The sequence below is a fragment of the Prionailurus bengalensis genome, chromosome F2, assembly GCF_016509475.1.
Source record: "Prionailurus bengalensis isolate Pbe53 chromosome F2, Fcat_Pben_1.1_paternal_pri, whole genome shotgun sequence".
Classification (NCBI taxonomy): domain Eukaryota; kingdom Metazoa; phylum Chordata; class Mammalia; order Carnivora; family Felidae; genus Prionailurus; species Prionailurus bengalensis.
The window spans coordinates 23,431,485-23,448,335 of NC_057353.1; the positions used below are offsets into that span (position 1 = coordinate 23,431,485).

The 16,851-nt window shown below is 35.2% G+C and overlaps 1 protein-coding gene across 2 annotated transcripts in view; it reads right to left on the reverse strand.

Moving 5' to 3' along the window:
* UBE2W (ubiquitin conjugating enzyme E2 W) overlaps positions 1-16,851 on the reverse strand; it is a 75,088-nt gene that overhangs the window by 13,616 nt on the left and 44,621 nt on the right. For both annotated transcript variants that reach the window (XM_043601211.1, XM_043601212.1), the window contains exons 3-5: positions 14,566-14,668; positions 4,204-4,359; positions 468-543 (exon numbers count right to left, since the gene is read on the reverse strand). In XM_043601211.1, coding sequence (XP_043457146.1) covers positions 468-543; positions 4,204-4,359; positions 14,566-14,668 — 335 coding nt within the window. The remainder of the gene's footprint in view (positions 1-467; positions 544-4,203; positions 4,360-14,565; positions 14,669-16,851) is intronic.

Here is a 16,851-nt window from a genome sequence, read left to right on the forward strand (position 1 = left end):
GTACTGTATTCATACAGCTACAATCAGAAAAACCACAAAATTTTGAGGGCTAACTATTAGAATAGGAAGAGCTTTATATAATGGATCATCTCTTTACAATGTGATTCCCCCTCCTGCCACTAAGAACAGTACCAGAATTAAGTAATTACAAAAGACATCAAAATTTCTATTTTAAGTTAACAGGTTTCCAAATAACTAATTTCAATTTCACTTAAAGATTAAAGACTCTTTTTTAGTGATAAAATGGTAGCATTTTAGAATGTTAAAGTGATTTTAGATTTTACTTACATGATAGGTATGATTTTATGTGCCCCATTAAAAATCTAGTCCAACGTATCCATTAAATGTCTTAAATATTTTAAAGACCCTTCTCTATATTACAAAATTACATCAGTTATATATTCCCTTCTTTTCCCCAAACAGATATATAATCTTTCAAACCAAAATGCTAAAATAAAACTGCTTACCATGATACCACCATTTTGTTTTCTTTGGATTCTTGTTACATGTTCGAACATAAAAAGAATTATCTGGTGGTCGTCTCTGAAACCAAAAAGAATTTAAATAGATAAGAAGTTATAAAATAGAAGAAGATTTAAGGAGACAGTTTTAATAAAAGCTTTAGCAGAATTATCACAGACAGCATAAAAAATACAAATGTTTATGTGGCACAAATGAATATATTCCAGGAAAAGTAGAGTCTTGACACCGAAATTAAAAAATAAAATAAAATAAATAAATAAAATAAAATAAAATAAAATAAAATAAAATAAAATAAAATAATAAAATAAAATAAAATAAAGGTATGCATGTGTGATTTGGATTAGGTTCCAACTATTAACCCAAAGTGGTAGCATTAGGTTTTAAAGAATTTTGCTTTCATTTATCTCCCTAGAAATAATTTAGTAATTACTTCTAGAAACTAATTAAAAAAAAAAAAAAAAAGAAAAAAAGTCAGAGAAGTCTACTTTACTAGGTTTGTCTGAGAAACTAACAGCAACTTTAGACCTCCACAAAGAATTATGGTTTTCCTGTAAGATAGTACCACCAAGGACAAACTAAAGGATTCAGTTTCCAAACAATATATAAAAAGAAAAAGGGGGAAAAGCTATGTTGGCATTTCTGCTATACATATGTCCCGACTAGCATAATATTAGAAACATATGGCAGCTCTCCAAGGGAGCTATAGCAGGAAAAGTGATGCCAACAACACTGACGACAGATTATGGAAGGGAATTTTACTGAAAATGTTGGATACTGGTTACATAAAACAAATATGTGACTCTCTACAAAAATTTGGAAACATGTCAAGTTTGTACTAAAGCCATTGAGGGCAGGTTAGTAGGTAATATGATAGGTCCAACCAACAACTAATGGCGAGCAGGACTGCCTAGACAACAGGAAGGGAGATAGGCAGTCCACTTGGCACTTCTATAACTCAGGTACAGAACTCTGATCTTAGTTGAGCCTTATAACGCTCTTATAAGTCAATGTTAATAGTGATTTAACAAAAGGGAAGAGTATAAGATGTTAAACAGCTATCCCAAGATTACCCTGCTGACACAGATTAAGAAAATACCTGAAAAATTAGTATTATGAAATGAGATGCCTGGCTACCTCAAAGAATAGATGGTCTGTTGCTGTTTGTCCTGCAAAGTCATAATCTGTGTTCATGTGGAATAAACTGCTACCACTGCAACAAATTTCATAAACTCATCTTCTCTGTATATTGATTAGAACCCAATCTTCAAAAAAAAAATATATATATATATACATGTTTAAGGAAGAAAATACACTCATTCTATTTGCTTAAGTCAAGAATACAACCAAATTACTAAGTGATCACAGAGACACGGTTCTTAGAAAAATAAAGTAACTATACAAAAAGATGGATTACCAAAATTGTTTTAGGAACTGAATACAAGCTGGAAAGTTTGGATAATCTATATTACAAGGGCACTGAGAATAAATGGTAAATTACTGAAAGCCCTCTCAATATCAGAAATTATTTTTAACTACTGAAATCTACTGACATAATGGATTTAAATGCCCTCAGTTTAGGGAACCATTCTTGCCTGTGAAAAAGAAAACTGGAGTGAAAGAATTATGACTAAATCAAAGTTCCCAAATGCTTATAATAAAAATTAAAATTTGTATTCAACTCAAATATTAAAGTGAAACTCACAGCACCACATTGGCCACAGAGTAAAATTCACCTCTTTTAAAAGAAGAGCTTTTGGTGAGTAGTTAAAAGACTTTTAAAAGCTTGTTTGGAGCTAGATCCCCTCAGTTTCAAACCAAGTTTCCTCTTCATGTTTGTAACCTTGTACTTAACACAGTAAAAACAGCATCTAGTAGGTACCTACGAAATGTTTGCTGAATTTTCCTCATATTTCACAGAACTAGTGTGGCCAGAATTCTAGCTTCCAGATTATTACCTTGTTTAAATATAATGAAGTTTATATTATATAACATAGCTTGCCAATAATTTAAATGGAATAATTAGTCATTTACTAACTATGCAAGAAAACTAGTAGAAAACTGAAATGTGAATAGTGAGGATTAGAAAGGATAAAGGAGGTAAAGAATATAGTCATTTCTAGCTTTTAAGAGTAAATCATTACATGTATTTTAAATTACATTAAAATGTAAAAAAGTGCTAATTAATTCAAGGCACATGCAAGAGTTACATGCACACATCACTGGTGTTCGTCTCAATTTTTCTTATTAAATTTTATACTTAACTGCCTCACCTTTCAGAAGACATTAAACATTAACACGGGCACAGAAGTCTTTGTAACTGCAAACTGCTCTGCTCTACACCTAAAAATTTTTATGTATGCTGGGATTGGAAGTGTGGGGGATGAGAAAATATGGAAGCAATAAATGAGTAAGAGTTGTTTCCAAAGCCCTTGGGGTTAACAAAAGCTCAAGCGTAGCCTTTATATGCAATGTGAAAAAGCCCACAGGGAAAGAGGAAACTTAAATTAAAAAGTCATACCACAATTAGATAGTATGTACCTTATTTCCTCTATTCTAAGGTGTACATTTTTCTGCACATTTTAATATTCCTGAATGGGGCTATATACCTTTTAACTAATGGTGTAATAGTTTACCGCCAGAAGTTTTTTTCTTTCTTATATTAGGTATATAAAACTGTACGTTAAGGGCTTATAATGCATATTTTTAAAAAATACAATTTAAACCATTATTTCCCATACTTCTTTGAACAAAAAAAACCTATTTGTTTTTTTAAAACTAACACCAAGAAACATCTTATGGAACTAACATTCCAAGAAACTTACTTTGCAAACAGTGTCTTGGTGTTTCAGAGTCTAGAGAACTTACCATTTAAAAATGAGCTACTAACCTTCAAGTTCTCTAAACACTAATTTAGTAAAAATGACAGTTGAATTTGGAGAACACAGGAAAAAAAAATGCTGAAATAACCCCACAGACCCCCTAATACATAAGGTAAATTTGTTTCTCCTTTAAACCGAATACAAAAGGAAACCCTTATGAAAGAGAGTCTTTAAAATATAGAAATATATGAATATTGTGCTACACTAACCCTCAGGCAGAAATGACAAGAAGATCAGAAATGCACACAGGATTTAGATACTTTAAAAGGGTATCCTAAGTTTGACTCATTTGATTTTTGTTTCTGGTAATTTTTGCCCTTCCATCAGACACAGGATCTGTGGATTAGTAAAGGAGAATTAGAGGGAAGTCCTGAAAATTCTACTGGTAATCTAATCCTCCTCCTTCAACCTAGTCATTATGATGATCATAATGATAGGAAAGCTCTGGCTCCTGGGAAATTCCCTAAAAGAGGATGATAGGGTGGGAGCCAACAGAGTGGAGAAGGGAGCTATGAAAACTTGTTCCTGGGGCTTTCCATTGTGAAATCCAGAAGCAAGAATTTCTTGTACACATTTGCCCTGTGTATGCTTACAGAAATAAAATTCAGATTATTTAAGAAATCTGCAGAACTTTTCTGTTTAAGAAATATAAAACAATGTCTGACTTCTACGTGGAATGAAAAATTATCACAGTAATTTTCCAATCTATTACTAAACATGATATTACCTATAACTTCATAATAAAAGGCATTAAGTCTTTCAAATAAATCATATATTAAAATAGTTTCTTACCCAAACTAAAAGAACAGATATTACTTGGAATAATTCTGAAAAGTCCTACCTTTTCTTTGCAGCTGGAAAGCATGCTAATAATGCTAAGACAAACTGATTGGACTGAGAGCGCTGGGGACCAGTCTTCTGTTAGAATGGATAAACAGATATGACCATTGCTATAAACATGAGGATGAACAGGAATATTTTCACCAGTAAACATGACCTAAGAAAGAATAAAATTCCATTAACACCCAAGTATTCTGTGTTATCAAGAAATAAAATATTCTCCACAGAACTTATTATTCTAAAAACCAACTAAGCAACTAAAAAATAACTGCTCATTGTTTATTCTCATCAATTCACGAAGAACTGGTTTCACTATATGAATGAGCACGTAGGGAATGGTACACATAGGGAAAAAGCCCAGATCATCTATTTTTTATTTTAACTATTTTTCACAAATTCCTTTTAAAAATTCATAAATTAATCATGCATTTTTAGCCTAGCAAAAGACTACTATATTTATAAGAATGCTTTTTCAAATTCTACTCATTGCTCTCTGCATATAGAAATCATATGAAAGTATTCAATTTGGGGACAACATGAATTCTAGATGATAGGAGCACCCCTTCCACCTGTAACAATGCTATCACCTAAGGTACTACATGCAAAAGGAAATGACTGCTATATATAACACCTGCTCTAAACTCACTTGTCCATTATGATGGATACAAATTACTATTTATTAATCAGCAAATAACTATGTGCCTACACACACACACACACACACACACACACACACACACAAATGGTTGAATGAGTCTCCCAATTACTTGTTTTTCTCTGCCTCTTCTACTCAATTCTTCTAACAATTTTTCCTTTCTCCAACTTTCCTTGCCTCAGCACTGTTTTTTGAAAGGTAATAAATCTATTATTCCCTCCTTTGCCCTAATAATTCATTAAGAATCCTGTTAGTGCTTCTTAAACGTATCTACACTGGGACACCTGGGTGGCTCAGTTGGTTGAGCGTCCAACTCTTGATTTTGGCTCAGGTCATGATCCCAGGGTTGTGGGATCCAGCCCTGTTGGGGCTCCACCCTGAGTGTAAAGCCTGCTTATGATCCTCTCTCTGCCCCTCCTACACTCATGTGTACATTCTCTCTCTCTCTCAAAAAAAAGAATGAATGAAGTTGAATAAATACATACATAATAAATGTATTTAAAAAAAACAAAAATAAACACATAACTCCATATTTATTTATTTATTTATTTATTTATTAAAAAAAATTTTTTTTTCAACGTTTTATTTATTTTTTTGGGACAGAGAGAGACAGAGCATGAACGGGGGAGGGGCAGAGAGAGAGGGAGACACAGAATCGGAAACAGGCTCCAGGCTCTGAGCCATCAGCCCAGAGCCCGACGCGGGGCTCGAACTCACGGACCGCGAGATCGTGACCTGAGCTGAAGTCGGACGCTTAACCGACTGCGCCACCCAGGCGCCCCAATAACTCCATATTTAAAAACAAAACCCCTATGTACACTAAGCATCTGAGTGGGCAAGAGAATGAATTCATACATTCTGATGAATCTGTAAGCACAGTCCAAAGTAGGACAAAGAAAGCAGAAGTCTAATATTTAAGAATGCTTATATATGTTACTTCATAAAAAATTACTTATTTTGATATAAAAATTAATCCACCAATCTTTACATTAATTTTATGCTGCAGTAAGATGTACCATTTTTATTCTGTTGTTTAGTAGTAATTACTAATTTCTGACCTGACCTTAAAAAAAAAAAAAATCACCTGAAGGTTTGGTTAAAAAATAAGAATTCAAGAGTCCCACTTTCATAGGTACAGATTCAATAGGTATGATGAGATTTTTACAAAGCTCATCAAATATAAACCAGTAGTTCCCAAAAGAGACTTACAGTAATCTCTCTCAGCCCTACAAACTGCCTCACACTTGAATACAACAAAATCTTAGTAAGAAACCCTAGCTTCAGTTATGTCAGAAACTGATGAAGTATTTGTTACTCTAGGCATAACTTATTTTCCCTTTTATAGAAAGCCAGTGAAATAAGTATGGCTAGGGTAAGGTATGTCATTATTTAATATGGGATGTTATGGAAAGTTATCATAAGCTGGGTTTTTGCTTTTATTTAAAATATCTATCTAACAATTCTGACTTTATTATAATTTCACAAATATTTACATTTACAAAGCACTCTTTCATAAGCAGGAGTCCTCTAACACTTCAAATATACTACTAACATATGGAACTCATTGCCTGGGCTGAAGCTAATATAAGACAACAAAAGGAATTTTCTTCTCAAAGGAATAACTCTGCACATTTGCATATTTTTATTTCTTTAAATTCTGGTCATGCACCCTCCATTTCCACTGAAAAGAGCTAAAGTAAAGCTGAAAACTAAAAATAAGTCTCAAAATAAGAGATATCAAGTTACTTGCTCTGCCTGATTGTAGAAGACCACCCAATCCCTGACTGGCACAGCTGTGTTTAAAGCATATTATTTATCTCAATTTTATCTATCAGTGTTATTACCCTTTTCATTCACTTTTTTGCTAAAAAAGTGCTACCCTAAAAGGAAATGACTGCTTAAATGGTCTTGCAGCTCCATACTTTTTGAGTCTACCCACGATTATTTTAAATTCTATTTTTTATAAACATGTAGTTTATTATATGCATTTGATATTCCCACAATGTGTTGTAGATTTCTAGAGTGGGAGTTTATAATCTCACAGAATATGCATCTGCCCTGGGGGATTCATTCTGCCACAAAATCCCGTTTGGCCAGTAGGGTATTTTCAGTAATAACACAAACAGTGCCCGAGCAAGACCTTATCCCCTGGCCACGAAATATATTTTAAAGGATAGTTCTTTTCCAGTAAGGTCTCCTTTTTAAAAAGTCACACAGAATAGTGCTCTGAAAGTACCAAAAAATGAAGAACTACTAAGATATCTTCTTTGCATGCATCAGCGACCATCAAGGAAAATACACAGCAAAATACAAAGGTTATCACAACATGCTTCGAATAGCCAATTCACAAGGCAGAAGGAAAGGAGTATTTCTCTTAGAACGGATTACAAACTAAATCACTTGGCCTGAGAGCCAAGAAGGGCCCATGAACAAGGAAATCAGGAGAGAAGGGATGAAATGCAGAAGAAGACACCTACAGCAGGAGCAGCAGACCCTGACAAGCACAGAGGAGAGCCAGAAATCAAGACAGAAACAGCTCTGAACTCTAAGGGAACTGAAGTAATAAACTTAATCAGATCTCAATAAACCTTTAAAAAAAAAAAAAAAAAGCTGGGGGTTTTTAACATGCTGCATGCAGGGCCAATGCAGCCAGCCTAAAACAGCGGAATCAATAAGCTGCACATATTAAGATAGCCCCTAGGACCTAACCTGCCAGATACAGAATTTTAGAAGTTTGCCTAAACATGGAAAGGCTGAGTTTACATGCCAGATGTAACTGGCATTCCAGGATGAACCCCTGAAATAAAAGAAAAAACTTTTTTCAACAGCTTATTCATGTAAAAAGGCTGGTAAGCAGCTTCCACAGACAGTTTTAAACTCTGCGATTCTGGTTCTTTGCATGTGATGGGGAAAGTAACCAAGGCTGAATTTCTTTTAGATCATGCTCTTAACCATCTTCATTTATTTAACACACAGTACAATCCAAAGGAGGAAATGGACATTTCAGTTATTTAACTGCAGCCAAGCAAGTTCTGAACATTTAAGAGATGAAGAGCTGTTTTCAGAATTAAAAAAACTTTTTGAGGGGAATCCCAAGTAACTGACAAAACCAAAACAGATTTAAGAAGACAACTGAATACAATGAATTGGAAACAAAAGGGAATAAGAACATTGCTAATTTCTTTATTTTAAAAGTTATTTATTTTTTAAATAATTTATTCAAATTCAAATTTAGCATATAAACAGTTAACAGAGACTGCACACACTCCCTACTGCATAAACCAATCAAATGGAAGTACAGATTTTAAAGAATAAGCTGTTTTATGGGAAAAAAAAAAAGCCATGATTGTAGATCTAATGATTTTAGATCTAATGCACGTGAATCACATCTGAAGTTCTGAGTCTGCATGAGAAACAGTCCTCAGACATCTCTAAATTTCCAAACATCTATCATTATGGTGTATTTTCCACAGTAGGTGGGATCTAAGAAAACTATGCTCAGAATCCGCATAATTTTGGAGGTAAGTAAGCACATCTAACCTAAAGTTTTAAGCAAGCCAATCCCTGGGTAACTTTTGGTACCAAATGTAGTGTCTTTCATAAAACTACTAATCTGAGGATGAAAGCCACTGACAGTGACAAAATAAAGAATGGAAATTAGGTAACTGTTTCTAATATGAAATTCGTGGTACTAGTACATTAGGATTTCCAAACATTAAGTCGATACTGAATGAGCCCACAAATACTGAGATCTGACCACAAGAAAGGCATATACTACTGAGTTCACACTAATGTTCTGCAACTAATTAGAGAGTAACCTAATATAGTGTCAAACTAGGTCAAAACACATGACAAGAATAAGTAGTACAAAACAGGCTATAAAATATCAAAGCCAATCTACAAAATGGATACAAAGATTTCCCTAGGAACAATATAAGGAAATGTTTTCTCTTATTAAAACTGTAAGTAGATGACAAGACTCAATGGGCAACTATAGAAATTGAACATAAAAGCAAAGTTTGTTGGAATCAGATATGTAATTATTCATAATGTATGATATAGGCAGGCTACCACAAATGGTAAATATCTGACAAAAATAACTGGAGATTTGGAGTTTTAGCATAGTTTTTAATTCAATGCTCCCCTTTTAGTCATTTAATATGTATTAGTAGCATCAAGTAGTTCAAGTATTACACAGACAAAATTCCTGGATACAATGAAACTAAATTTGGGTTCCCTGGATGGTACATTCTCTCTCCTTTACAAGCTGTGTTCTTCTAGCCTACCAGTCCTCTCCATTTATCTTCCCTCTGCTTTACCAGACTTCAACAAATAGGGTTCACTGTTCACTTTTTCCTCATCAGGTATCCTAGATGCTAGACAACTTAAAGCAATAAAAATGGTTATTTAAAACTTTGGAAAGCGTAACCCCCTTCACATGAAAGAACAAGGAGAATCACACTATGAGAACACTATGAAAATAGTTTCTGGATCTCTTCAATGAAGGAGTATTGAGCAACAGAACGAAAGGGTCCATGTTGAGGGGGCATGAATAGGAAGGGGGATAAGGATAAGGAGAAAGCGACCTGCCCCAGTGTTTCTAAAGCTTTGTAATCAAGGCAAGTATATTTCCAGCACCACTTTTAGCATCAGTATGGTTTCAGGACCAAGTACAGTGTTCTCTTCCCCCTAAAAAAATACTTCCCCACCTATTTCTAAAATGCCTAAAATTTCTTCAACAAAAATTAGAGTTGAAAAGCTTAATTAAAAACAAGGTATAACCAGGACATTTGCAAGATAATATAGATGTGTTTCAGTTTCATTGCATTCAAATGGGATGTTTTGACAGAGAAAGACGGTATAAGATCATAGATATTTGGAACAGAAGGGCTGCTAATGTGACAAAGTAGAAAGGAAAAGAAGCAAAACACTAGACACTAAACTTGAGGACTTCACAGTTTGGATGCAGAGGTGACCATACCTCCCAATTCCTTCGAGATAAATCCCCAAATCCTTCATACTGCAAGACTCTCTTGGATAAACCCCAAAACATCCTTCCTTTTTCATCTTCTCCCACAGCCCTCCAGCATCTATACATAAAACTATATTTGCTCACAAATCTCAGAAGAGGCCACGTCTTCTTGTGACTTGCTCCACTTTTGACATAAATTCTTCCTGTACTTTAAGTCCCAGTACAAACAGGTTTTTCTGTCTCCTCATCTTAATCTAAATTGGTCACTGCTTTCTCTTTTGCTCCCAAAGCATACAATTCATACTTCAATTTATGGTCCATCTAGTTGCCTAGGTCAAAAGTTGTGGAAATCTTCTCTGTCTCCTTTCCCTCATTCATATTCCTCAATTCATGAGCAAATCCTGTTGGTTCAACCTTTAAAGGTCCAAAATATGGCCACCTTCCATAGTCTCCACTGCTACCCTTCTGGTGCAAGCCACCATCACCTCTCACCTGGATTAATGCAATAGTAGTCTGGTCTCCCTGTACTCTTGTACACCCAACAATCAATGTGCCACACAACAGCCACATTTTTCCTTTTAAGTAGGATCATGTCATTCCTCTGCTCAAAATATTCAAAGATTTTTCATCTCATTCTGAGTAAAAGTCAAAATTCTTACAATGGGATATAAATGTCCTACACCATTTATGATGGACCCTCCAGCCCAAATTATCTCTCATACCTATGCCCTCCACCCCTTACAGAATGAATTACTCTGTGTCTGACTATCCACATACCTAACCAGTTATTAAAGGCAGGCCCGATGCCTTTTAATTTCTGTACTCTTTTTTATCTCTCAAGTACAGAGCACAGTATTTGGCACATAATTCATGTTTAAATACCCATTAATTCAAAACCAACCAATCACTTACCTGGATCCTAGCACAGAAAAACAATATAATACAGAAAGATATTTTATTTTCTGTATGGCTGATGGTAAGTGCACATTAGCAGAAAACAGGGATGGAAAAGTGCCTCATCTCTGCTCCCAATATAAAAAGGTTTTGTTGTCGTTATTGTTTCTTTTAAAGCAAATGACCGGGCCAAAAACCTGTTTAGACAGGCAGCTTTTTCACTATAAAGCGAGATATATGAGAAATTAACTACAACTAGTAGGGAAAGAAAACACAAAAGACTATAAAGTTAATACAGTCTTAAAGATCTAACTTACAGATGCAAAAGTACTAAGCTCACAACAGACTGGCTTATTTTAGGTTTATTTTCCCAAATTCTACTTTTGTTAGTAGTGGTATATTCAGTACTAATTATTGCACAGGAAGATCAAAAACTAATTTTCCAGCAAGTCCCAGTGTTTCTGGGTCTCATCAAATAAAATCTATGGTGAATGAGGAATTTTACTGCCCTAGAGTAGTTCTAATCACTTCCCCAGGGCAACAGACCAATGGAAAGTTTCAGTTATTGGAAAACCTCAAAGTTGATATGCACATCAAGCAACTGACTGTTAGACCATTACAATTATTTTATAATCATATAGACGATGTGATTAATAAAAACTAAAAAAAAAATTTTTAAGTATTACTAGACTTAGAGCAGCTCTTCTCAATCATGGATACTAGAATACACAGCTTCTGTGGAGTGATGTTAAAAAGGAATCCTCAAAGAAGTTGTGGTGTATATATACACAATGGAATACTACTCTGCAACCAAAAAGAACGAAACCTTGCCATTTGCGACAACGTGGATAAACTAGAGTATACTATGCTAGGCGAAATAAATCAGTCAAGACATACTATTTCACTCATATGTGGAATTTCACAAACTCAACAGATGAACATAGGGGAAGGGAAGGAAAAATAAGATAAAAACAGAGAGGGAGGCAAAAAGAGACTCTTAAATACAGAGAACAAACTAGGGGTTGCTGGAGGGGTGCTAGGTGGGAGGATGGGCTAAATGGGTAATGGGCATTAAGGAGGGCACTTGTGATGAGCACTGGGTGTTGTATGTAAGTGATGAATCACTAAATTCTATTCCTGAAACCAGTATTATGCTATATGTTAACTTGGATTAAAACACACACACACACACACACACATACACACACACACACACACACACACGTTGAATAAATCAATGTTGAATAAAAACCATGAGAAGAATGGGGGAAAAAAAAAAGAAAAAAAGGAATCCCCCACAGTCCAAAAGACTGGGAACAACTGCCCAGAGCTTTCAAAGTTATCATTCTATATACAATCCTTCACTTTTAGAGATAATATTACTGTCTAGATAAATAGGCATTTTCCCCATTCTGGTACTCAGACCTAATTGGCAGCATGGAAAGAGGTAACTTGGGTTTTAAGTCTTGACTATCCTACAAGTTAGCTTTTAAACCATGAACAAGACATTTTACTTCTATAGACTTCACTTTCTTCACTTACGAGAATGAATCCATCTTCCCTAACCACTTCATTAGAGCTGTTACAAGACAAAATCAGAATGGAATTTACAGTAGAAAATATGATACAAATATTACTACATAGAAGTCATGGAGGTAAATGTGAGGCTGAAATGGTTAAGTTTGTACTTGAACACTAAGCTAAAGAGTTTTCAGACTTGACTTCACAGAAAATAAAGAAGCATTAGAAGTTTTATGGAGGAGGATAGGGATTGTTGTATAGTGGTGGTAGTGTTGTGTGTCTGTGCAAACCAATGAGGTAATTGCGCCTTCAGAGAAATCTAGCAGCACTGTCAAAGGATGGTGGGGGGTGGAAAGAACTAGAGGCTATTACATAATAGCCCGCATGAAAGATGGAAACTTGGGAGTACACCACGGACTGTAAGATAAGAAGGGACTGACTTAAGCACTGCAAAAGGACCTCAAAAGCTGCATTTAACGGTGAAGAAAAGAATTTCAACAAAAGCAGACAGATGGACAATAACCCAAGGAAAAAAATTTTTTTTCTTATTTTATTATTGGAAAAGATTGAGTTTAAAGTGTTAAATTTGAGACATCTGGAGGTACTTAAGTAGCAATATCCAACAAGGGTGTGAAATTAAACCTCAGGAAGAGGTTGTACACATAACTGTAGATCTGGGAGTTAGCCGCTTAAGATGGTTGAAGACATTACAGAAAAGAGTGAGAAGTATCGGGGGTAGTGAATAAAGAATCCCAAATCAGAAGAATCAGAAAAGTGGGCAGAAGTCAAACCAGGGAAGGACAAAAAATATTTTGGAGATATGATAGAATTCATTATATATGTTCTAACTTACAGAAATATTCAAGATGAAATCCAAATGATGCTGCAGAGTGATATTTGATTTAGAATTAAATACTGAGGAGAGAGTTTAGAGGACACTTTTGCCTTGGTTCCTATTTACAGAAATATTATCTTCCTCTGATAAAACATGATAAAACAATCTGTGGGCTCCTGGAGTAAGCCTTCTCCAATATCCTTCTAGTCAACATTTTGGAGTTCATAAATCACATTCTTCCTTCATATACCTTCCACAAACTTAGCTGAAGTGAAGTAGAACAAGTTGAAGGTGAGAAGGGAATACCTGAGACCACACTGCCTTTAAGCATTAACAATCTGAAATGATGCTGATAAGCCAAAAGGCAACAAAAGGTGAAGATGGTTTTCTAGAGAGAAAGAAGATGTTTGCTTTGGTTTCTGATCATAGTCTACAGGTGCTTATTATAGAGGCCTAAAGGTCATTACTCTTGGCTTTATTTTTATGAAATAATAAAAATAAGCTTATCTTAATTTTCTGCTCACATTAAAAAACTGTAGCACTCAAGGAGTCCAGTTCCATTTAATTCTGTGCCTTAAAACAATGACCTCTTTATTTATAGCACAATACAATAACTGGCTTCCATCTGTACCCCTACATGGCCAAGAGCACTGTTAGGTATATTCTATTTAAAGTGGCAATAAAATATGATTTTCCTCAAAAATAACATATTTTAGCACTTCAAATGTTGAATTTTAGGTATTTGGGAAATTTCATTATCCATAACCTCATTATCCAGCAATATGAGACACAGTTGGCATTAAGTCTTAACATTTTGCCACTAGTAACTCATTCACCCATCTTCCAAGCCAGCAATGTGGACGCCATCCTGGAGTCTCCTTTTCTCTAACTTCCAAGGATTAATCATTCACCAGTTAAACAGCTCTCAAAAAAGTTCTATCACCATTATCATTTGTCTAAGTATTAACCCATTACCTAAACTAACTGTGCCTCAAATTATAATAATCAGATTTAGGGCTTATGTTTAGATATTCAACATCTTGTAATATGTTCTATCTTTACAGTACTAAAAGCCTACAAAGACAGCATGTTAATGCAAAATCAAGAAAGTGTTCCTTTCAACAAAGCACTGCCTCCTCACAATTATTCTGTCATCTTATTTAGGATTAAGTGCCTCCAGGTATTCCAAAATGTTAAATTCTCCCACAACCCCTGGGCCTGGGTTAGATTTCCAAACCCTTTTCCACTAACATCTATGAATAAGAACAATGTTAACTTCTTAGAAGTACAAAAGCAAAGTCCTAATCTCAATACAGTAAATGTTCCCAAGATCTTGATTATATTACAAATAAGAAAAAGGAACAAATCTATTTACATAATTATAATGGATTTCTTTTTTTAAGTTTGTATTTAGTAAAAAGTCACTAATTTAGTATTTTGCTATAATCTAAAAACACAATAAAATGTTAAAAAGCAAGGCAGTTACCTGAGGAGAGTCAAAAGGGTATCGACTACTAAACTTAAATAGAAGTTGAAATTTTTCTCCTTCATATAAGGTACCTGGTGCACCTTCCATGTCTACAATCCACCTAGAACAGGAAAAAAAAAATTAAAAACTTCAGATGAGAGGAATTGGGATGAGAAAGAGAAAAGAACACTGAAGACTTCCTCTATGCCAGGCATTAGCTTGCAATAGCACGTTTCATCCTACTGCACATTAACTCCCTCGCCCTATTCCCTTCTCTGACACTCAAGGGTTATTTAACCAGATCAAAGTCAGACAACTAGCAGAGGACAGGGCCAAATTTTAACCCAGGTCTAAAAACACAAAATAAAACCCAACTCAAGTGTGCTGACATTAAAGCCTGTGCTCTTTATTTTATGCAGAAATTATTATATGCAGGAACAGTATTTTTATAACACTATTTATTATATGCAGAAACACTATTTCTGCAATGACTGAAAAGACTTTATAGATAACATGAAACAAATGAACTGCCTTTCTGATGTCATTTTAGAAACAATGGTGGAAGTAGATATCAACAACGACTGGAGAATCATGGCCGTTAGACACATCTTCTCATCAGTACTCTAGAGAAGACTAAACAGGAAAAAGAAGCTAAGCTGACATCAGTCCACTTACTCCGATGGCTATTCAAGGCTCTATATGCCTTTCCTTTGCGTCTTATGTTTCAGTTGTTTAATAAAACTTAGAAGAGGGGCGCCTGGGTGGCTCAGTTGGTTAAGTGGCCGACTTCGGCTCAGGTCATGATCTCGCGGTCCGTGAGTTCGAGCCCCGCGTCGGGCTCTGTGCTGACAGCTCAGAGCCTGGAGCCTGTTTCAGATTCTGTGTTTCCCTCTCTCTGACCCTCCCCCGTTCATGCTCTGTCTCTCTCTGTCTCAAAAATAAATAAACGTTAAAAAAAAAAAAAAATTTAAAAACTTAGAAGAGATTTCTATGGCCTCTTTACAAGCATACTTTGTTTCCACATATAACAATCATGAATACAAATCTGTTTATAATTATAGTCTGTACACTTATCTCTTGCTCTTTTAATTTATTTTTCATTAATCTCTACACCCAACATAGTGCTCAAACTTAAAACCCTGAGATCAAGAGTCGCATGCTCTACAGACCAAGCCAGCCAGACACCTATCTCTTGCTCTTTTAAAAAAAAAAAAGGAGGAACAGGAGTAGAACAAGGGTTATGGTGGCAAAGATGATAGGGTCACATTGCGAAGCAAAAATGGACCAGTCATAAGAATGAATTCCTAATTACCTCTCTGGCCAATTCCTTTCCTCTTAAATTTTTTAGGTATAAAAATGTATTTAAGTACAGGGAAACAAAAGGAAGTAATATTGAGAATACAGGGTTGGGGTTCTAGTCACGATTCCATATACTATGGACTTTAGAGTATGTAAAATAATAAATGTGCCTACTCTCTGAAAGCAATCAGCTAACACATACAGGCCCTTAAGAACATAGCTATTCATTTTCAGAATGCGTGTTGAATACTATACATGGCAATAAAAAATATAAGCCAAGAGCCAATATTTTATCATGAAATTACACAGGTCTGTCCTTTAGCTGTGTGGCCATGAGTAAGCTGTTTTACCTCTCTTGTTTGAACTATTTCAATTGTAAAATTGATATTAAAAACAAGTTAAAATTTCATTGAAAATAGATATTCATCTCAAAGTGTTGGAAAGATAAATCGCATAGCACTTTCCTGATATTAGAACCAGTACGCAGTAAGTTAAATATAATGCAGGGATACCTGGGTGGCTCAGTCAGTTAAGCGTCTGACTTCGGCTCAGGTCATGATCTCATGGTTCGTGAGTTCGAGCCCCCCCCACCCCTCCCCAAGTCGGGCTCTGTGCTGACAGCTCAGAGCCTGGAGCCTGCTTCAGATTGTGTGTGTGTGTGTGTGTGTGTGTGTGTGTCCCTCTCTCTCTCTCTCTCTCTCTCTCTCTCTCTCTCTGTGCCCCTCCCCCACTCACACTCCGTGTCTCAAAAATGAATAAAAACGTTCAGAAAATGTATAATGCATAAACTGCATTAAAAACAAAAATCTATTCTCTTTAAAAACTGGGTCCTTTCTAGCTATCTTGACATCCACTATGCAGTGATTATTCCAAGGAAAAATCAGAGGACTTCCTGGTGCCCTTTCTTTCTGTTTAAAGGCAAATTTTAGGATATAATGTACCACAAATTTACATGTGATCTATCCAAACACAGCTTTTAAATAATAGCTAAGCAAATATCTCAGT